General features: G+C 32.7%; 1 protein-coding gene across 1 annotated transcript; it reads left to right on the top strand.

Annotated features, from left to right (window-relative positions):
* The first annotated feature begins 5,963 nt into the window (after positions 1 to 5,963).
* On the top strand, positions 5,964 to 6,620 carry LOC142550287 (uncharacterized). The gene has a single exon (XM_075659515.1). It carries the CDS (start codon positions 5,964 to 5,966, stop codon positions 6,618 to 6,620), a length of 657 nt encoding a protein of 218 aa, XP_075515630.1.
* The last annotated feature ends 1,728 nt before the right edge of the window (positions 6,621 to 8,348 follow it).

Genomic DNA, 8,348 nt, shown 5'->3' with positions numbered 1-8,348 from the left:
ATTCATCTCTGCCATGCTCTTACTTTATATTTGTACTGCATAATTATAGGCATGCATTAATGAAAATGTATCTCCCTATTTCATTTTCTCGTGCCCTTCCATGATGCGACATTGAAGGAAATAAATATATGTTTTTCATGTGGAAAAATATTAGGGGATGGAAGTAGTTTAGTCTTTTTGGTTTTTTCTTTCCGAAAGTTGTTCTGTTTCCAAAATAGTTTTATACTTTTAATTTTTAAATTCATAAATCTATTTTATATTTTAAAAAAATTTTATGTTTTCGGAGAAAAAATATTTAATTTTATTTTTAATGTAGATAAATAAAATTTTGATTAAAAAAATGTAATTAATAATTTATTTAATAAAATATTAATATTTTTGTTTTCTATATTTTAATAAAAGGATTGAACAAAATCTTATTTTAAATTTGATAAAAAAAAATAAAGTGATGAAGTGAGAATTTAAGAAATGAAGATAAAATGAATATTTAAGAAAATATATGAGAATATTTGGAAAATTGAAATATAAAAATAAGATCTCTTAAAAAAAAAAAAGAGAGATATCTCAATTTTTTAAAAAATGTTTAAGCTTACAAACGATTTTGCAATTTTTTTTCTAAACAAATTATGAGAGCTAAACACTTTCTCAAAAAATCTATGTTCACAAAAAAACATTGTAATAACAAGTAATTATAAAAACATATATTTTAATAACTAAAAAGAAATTTTATTAACATCACAAGAAGTTGGATTTGGTGCATAAGTGGGGTTAAAAAGCCTTGTGTGAAGTAGTATCTGGAGCCCCGTTGGATTCTTGGCTGTACTAAAGTATTTTTGTCTACAGACATTATCTTTTGAATCTAACAAAGGGCCTGGAAAATTGTGATTATATTCCCCTCCAGAAAGATTATGAATGTTTTCAAAGTTTGGCAAATTTTATCTGTACACATTTGTGTTGTTTAAGACCTTTGACCTGCTTCAGTCATAGTTGGCGAGAATTTAATGGGCTTGTTGTACCAATTTAAAATCTTCCCAAGAAATAATCAGCTAGAAGATTAGCTTTGCACATAGAAATTGTTTTGTTTGCATACACCTATCCTACTCCATGCCTCCATGGCCTATATAAAGCTGCGAAAGGTGTTTGTCTATGCTCATTGTCTGGAAAATGTTTATCTTTTACAGCTAACAGATTGATCCTCCCTTCAAATTCAGTCAAAACATTTTAAATACAGATTCTTAAATCTGTTTCAGCATCTTTTTATGGGTTTTGAAATTTTTTGGATTAGCAATATTTAGCATCATCTCGTTTACTCCTTTTCTGATTTCTTCTATGTTCCTTTGTATCGCTCCATTTCTTCCTGTATCTTATGATACTTGAGCTTGGTTTATGGTGCTGTAATTTTTTTTCGCCCTTGCAGATTTGATTGTGTGAAATCTAGCTGAAAAATGGATGAAGAAATCGTCCGCTTAGAAACAACAGGCCAATTGCAAGGGAGGAGCGGAAGAATGCAAAAATATCCATATGGTGGGATATTCAGAGCAAAATCCCAACAAACTGCAATCTTCATTGGATAATAAATAACTTAACGTATGCACTAAGACAATCAGACTACCATGGAGAAATTTTCATTTTTATATTTGGAAACATCCGCGAAATTAAACGGAAATTGCAAGCTCAAGTAAATTTCGTTGGTTTTACATTTATTCAGGTTCCTGATGATGGTATACGATATCCATGGGAAAAGGGATGTTTGCTGGCCTTTGATCATATGCCAACAAAATATCGTAGTTTGATTCTTTCAATTGGAGCAGGGTATGCCATAAGTCCTCATCACCAGATATTGCTAGTATATTTGTTGGAGGCTGATTATCGTAAGACCATAACACGATGGTATGCGTATTTTAATTTTTATTAACTGATAAATATATTTATATAAAAGGCTTTAACTTTTTGTTTTATTTCATCAAGTAATGGGGATGCAATCCGTAGAAAAATAAAAGTTTAGTATGTTCGGTTTAGCCGAATTTTTATTCTAAAAACCATGATCGATATAGGAACTGATCGAATTCAATTAATGGGTATTTTTTAAAAAATAAATCTGAATTTCCAAACCTAACGACCAAATTTTCAAATGATCAGTTATTTCGATTGAACCGAAATTTTTCTAACTCCTCTTACCAGGTTTTCTTCCGTTGGGCAATCGAAATTGTGTTACAAGAAATTGATTGGTTGTATTTTGCTTCTTTTGAGTAAATATATATGTAACAATAATTTGTGTCGACACATTAAATAACAAATTAGTGTACGTGTACATACAAAGGGAAATATATATATTTACTAAATATCTGTTTGATATGAATGGAACAGAAATTAAATATATGATTTCTTGTAATTACAGTAGCACAAAATAATATTTTGCTGCCCAAAAATATTTAAAAAACACCCATGTGTTCAGGCTTCACCCGATTAATTTTGGGAGAAAACGATCTTTCCAGTTAATGAATTTGTCTGATTACAGTCTATTCACACTCGGAGCATAGACAAACCAACCACGACTCTTGTGATCTTCCAAGATAAATTTGTAGACCTGTCTTCCATAACAATTATGTCTTCCTAAACATAGACTAGATTCGATTCCACGATTCTTTTGTTATGCTTTACCAGGTGCAGAGGTCGTATGACACTGAAACCTTTACGGGTGAAGTTCCCGATATTTTGTTGGCAGTTTAGACGCAAGTCGTGAAGATATTTTTTCCCAATTGACAATTATTTTTTTATTGTTCTGCTTTCGTGTTTGAATTATGTCTTCTCTGTTTTTGTTAACTCAATTATTATTCAGTCACATGATTACTCAATTGTTTTTTCATATTATATTTATATATATAGCCAATTCCCATGCTGTTGCCGACGGTTAACGAGATCCTACCTATATGGGCACAACCCTCACTTCATTTCAACGGGTAAGATCTTGTCACACGTACAATTTCAAAAAAACAAAAGTGGGTCCTATATATACATGGGCAAATATTGGTCATCCATCCTATCATGGGAGCAAAGCCCACATAGGTAGGATGAAATAAACCGTTGCGGACCTTGTCACACCGGGCCACATCATATGACACATCATCATTTGGTCAAAAAAGATATATTTTATTAGATATGAAATTTTGAAATGATTTTCTAAAAGATGTGTATAAAAAGAAAATTATGAAGAGAAGGTAACCTAACTTTTGTGGCTTTTGGGATACGATATATTTAGTTCACGGAAAAAAAAAAATTTAAGATAATTTTATTAGTCAATTTTGTAAGATTAATATTTTATTTGAGTTATTTATAAAAAAATAACCTAACAATTTGTTTGAAATTCGAGATCTTGTCGTACATTCAAATATGCTTTGTATATTTAATGACGGGTCCTAATATGCATATATTCGATGATCGTGTCGTACATTCAAATATGTTTTTATACTTTTGTTTTGTGGAGTCTGAGTTCATAGTGTCGTACGTGACGGATAATTTACTTGTTCATCTAACCACCGTATTTATTCGAAGACCAAACTCCAAATATCCAAGTTTTCCTTGTTTGCATGTTTGGAATCTGTAAAACAAAATGAACTCGCGAGTAATCCTATTCCTTTGAAATTTTCAAATGTGCATCCTTTTCTACTTGATCGCCTTTTTCTCCTATAAAACACGAGACAAAGAAATGGATTTGCATGAGTTCGGTATATCAGCATGATAATATTGCCAACTAGGCTAGACAATAAATAATTACGATTGAAGTGAAGTGAGCCGTAGGTACCCGGTAGGTATAGCACCATGTTTACTTGGGGCTAAGAAACGTAAGATGAAAAGTGTAAACAACAAATAAGGAAAAGTTTTACTCCTACGTACTGTCAGCTACTGAGCATTCTCAAAGTTTTATATTAGTGCATACATTATTAATAGTGGGCTAGAATGACAGATACAAGGAGAAGTTGGTGTCAGCGAGTGATGAAATTTAATAAAATAGATATATGGCAAAGCCTGCAAAACTTTTGATAGCAATATTATCATTCTGAATACTGTTGTTGTCATCAGGTAACTAGAGTGAGTAAATTAAGAACAAATCCAGGAATGATCCCCATAAGAATCGAAGCTTCGTTGTTGTCCCAAATCTATCACATGAACACCAACTCGTCTACAATTGAGTTAAGGAGAGCACAAATTATTTAGTTCAGAATGGTGCCCGTAACGGCTGGGCTCCATAAATTGAGTTATGGAAAATTGCCTTTCAAAAACAAAAAGGGAAAAATAGTGGGAAAATTGCCCATAATGGTTGGGCTCTAAACCCGAACTGCTTGGATTAGTGTGAGTATTGTGTAGGTATTGTAACAATTGACATAATATCCAGCAAAATATTTCAATACACAAAACTTTACGTAATTAAATCAAGATATAAAGAATTATGCACACGTGAACACACTTGTGCCGCGCCTCAAAACAAAACATTCCCTAGAAAATACTTTCAGTTTACACAAAAACAATACTAGTGAATAAAGAAAATCTAACTTCTTTAACAAAGAGAATGAGCTAAGTACATCCAAAACAATTATCAAATCAAATAACCAAAATTACGGATGCAATGTTAGTGAAACCAAAAATCTTCTTTGATAGATAACCCTCTAATCAAAACAGTGATTAGGTGTTGTGCAAGAGTGTCTTCAAAACTTCGATACACTTGGCTCAAGCATTTGATCATCTTGACGTAAATCACAATTCTCGTGCTTGCTCATGTTGTGTCTCTCTATATCGGCTTCAGCAACCTTCCGCAGCAATTCTCCTATCTTATTTACAAGCTTCTTTGCCCTAGAGTTTATTCCATGAATTGAATCCTACAAGATATGGAAACAAGATTTTTATCAGACAATAAACTCTTTTAAACAATAATATCATATCTAGCATTTTTATGATAAATATATATGGCCTAGAAAGACAAAACTCTATAATTTAATCAACACAATATTATCACAAGTTAAATTTAATTAAGGAATAAATTATATTTGGACTAATTTGTTGGGCCATGAGTTTTGTCTCACATTGTTATTTTAGTGAAATGTAAGAGATTGAAATGCTATTAAAATGATAAATATACCCCTTAAATTCTCATATCTTAGTTGATATTTTGGCTAAATATGCTCGATGAGCTCTAAAACGAGCCCGCTTAACGAATCAAGCTAGTTAAATATTATAAACGAGTTATATGTGACAAGCTCGTCTAAAAAGATGTTGACAGAAGAAATCGAACACCTAACTATAAACCAAACGTTTACGTACTCCCGATACAAACTCTTTTCATTGAAGCTGTTGCAAATAGCTAGCGTCAAAAACTATAATGTTGGTTAATGATTGCTGATATAACCTATTTTAATTGTTCCTAAACCCTCCTTTTTATTATTATATAATTTAATGATTAGTAAGGTATGAAATGCATTGTGTGTTATTATTGCAAATGAGACAGCTCGATCGAATAGAAACGTAGCTCCGTGCTGAGAATGAACATACAATTACAATTTCCACTATGCAAACATCTGGAGAAGATCTTTCATTGCAACGTTAACTTGTATGTTGGAATCCACCTACGATTTTTTTTTTAAATGGTGGGTTTTCATGTTTTAAAAACGGATCTCACGTATCCAAATTCATTATAGATCAGCAAGCATCTTCTAATAGCCTACAAGATGGAGACACGTGTCCTCGTGATTCCACCTCCTCTGTTTCTTCACGATTAAGATTAACTGCGAACCCACATGATGACGTAAGCAGACCCATCCTTTTTTAAAGCCCCTCCAAATCTACATACATAATGACTAAAATGCCCCTGCTATCCTCCTCCCAATGGTCTATAAACTTCGCCACCCTACACTTCGATTCTTCCCTTTCCCACTTTCTCCTCTCAGCCACAATTAAGCGTTTTTCCGGCCATGTTCACCTTCGAGGTCGGCTTCGAAAACCTTTTTTCGGGTTTCGAAAGCGGTTTTCCCCCATGGGATCCCATTGAACCGCCTTTCCTCTTCGATACACCATTCCCCGATCAAGTTGAAGAACCAGTTGCCTTGTTTCTCCCACAACAATCCCAAGAACCGGTCAGTTCCAGCTCCGGTTCAGACACCTCAAACCCAGACCCCTTAACTCAGAATTCTCGTTCCTCTAATCCGATCCAAAACAGTGCTTCTAAACACCTGAGCTCGGTCACCTCTGATCAGACTACCCTGTTACCCCCCTCGATCATCGATGAACGGAAGCGTAAGCGCACGCAATCGAACCGGGAGTCGGCCCGGCGATCCCGCATGCGGAAACAAAAACACCTGGAGAACCTGGGGACCCAAGTGAACCGGCAAAAGCGAGTGAACCTGGAACTAATGAACCAGCTGAAGCTGGTGGTGAGCCAGAACGAAGCTGTTTGCAGAGAAAACGAACACCTCCGGTTGGAAACGGTGAAGCTCCGGCAAAGGCTGTGGGATATACGCCAAGTTCTGCTGGTCCGGCGGCTTCAGCACCATTTTAATCCCTTTGCATGGCAGAATAATCTCACGTCCATTAATGAAAGACCATCGCATAATCACCCCTTGATTACATAACCTAATTGATCACTAAAATCAGACTCAAAATCAATATTATCAAGTGCCACACTCATCATTGTGAAGCTGTGAAAATCTGTATCATTCTTGTGTTAGTTCAAGGTAGAAGATGAACGAATTTTGGACCCAGTTTGGAAAAAAAATATTTGTTTCGGTCCAACCAGGGGAACTATATGTAATTAAAGAAGGGAAGTAAAGTTTGGCTTTATTTCATTACTAATATTCAGAAAGTCCTAATCTTCTTATACTAAGCACAATTTGCCACAATTATATTATATACTTATTTCTTTTAATTTTTTTTCTCTGCGGCTTTGCTATTATATAATATTACTTTTTAATTTAATGGTGCACACCATGCAATATTTTCTATATATAAGGTAAATTGTGATCAAAATTCTGAAGTTGTCCACGTATAAATGATACATATAGTACTATCAACAACCATATGCCGATTTTTTTCTGAAAAAAAGAAGTAAAAGATAAGCAAATTACAGCTAATTAATAGTTTCATCAAGATGGAGCGTATTTTATGTCAAAATCACAAGTTTGAGACGAGTATTTCCTGGATTAAAACCTAATTGTAAGAAATCTATTTCAACTCCAGAAATATATATATATATATATATATATATATATATATATTCCTTAGGGAGTTTTCTTGAAACGTTATAGATTTGTCTTCATATTTTCAAGATATTGTTAAATTGTGAGAACTTTATCGATATATAGCAATTATTTAACCACGTTTTGTGGGGTCTTTTTTTATTTACTGATTTAATTTATTTTGAAAGTAGTACTCCGATGATGGTTAAATTTTTTTTCGGGAAAAAAAAGTTCAGAATTCGTCGAACTGATTTACAGATTTAAAATTTTTTCAATAATCTGATCAGTGGATTATAAATTAATTTTTTTAAGAAAAAATAATGATAATTGAGCTTTTCAATTTAAATTAAAGACAAATAAAATAAAATAAAAGGTTGAATTTGTAATTAGTATGTATGTGTGTGTGTGTGTGTGTGTGTGTGTGTGTGTGTGTGTATATATATATATATCATAAAACCCCTATATTTTAAATATTATGAAAAAAATATGGCCCATTCTTTTTGCACAAAGTCACCTACAACACAACAAAAGAAAGCGAAATGTAAATAAATAAAATAAAAATCAGACAAAGGATCAATCGGACACGAGGAATATGATGACTTTATGCGAACAAGTAATCCCATGTGTGTGTATCAAATTAAAGTGTAAAACCTACTTTTTTTTCTTTATTAAGCTTGATTGATATTGGGTCAAGTGCAATATGATGGCAACTTTAATCTTTTGATAATGAAATTAATCGCCGGCTTTTGTAATTCTAATATTTCGAGACCCACAATTTTGCAAAAGACAGACGTCCAAATAATTAATCTATATGTACATAAGTAAAACAAATGCACACGTCACTTCCACTTTGTAATGACTTTAATTAATTAAACAACATAAATGTTTGTAAAGTTTGATGAATAAATAATTAAGTTAAATATAGTGTTTCTTAAAAAAAATAGTAATGAGTCGGTGTGGAATTATCTTTTTAAAAAGATTATGAATATTAACTTCGGAAAGGAAGGTGGTTTGAAGGGATAATTCCACGAGTTAGGCATGATTAGATGAATTTTGATATTTTTTGGGAAAATATTAAGAATAGGTCTTTTGTGATACGGTTTCACGAATCTTTATTTGTGAGAC

The sequence above is a fragment of the Primulina tabacum genome, chromosome 6 (assembly GCF_025594145.1).
Source record: "Primulina tabacum isolate GXHZ01 chromosome 6, ASM2559414v2, whole genome shotgun sequence".
NCBI classification, from domain to species: Eukaryota; Viridiplantae; Streptophyta; class Magnoliopsida; order Lamiales; family Gesneriaceae; genus Primulina; species Primulina tabacum.
The sequence above is the reverse complement of the archived record's forward strand: the minus strand, read 5'-3'. Positions and strand labels throughout refer to the sequence as shown.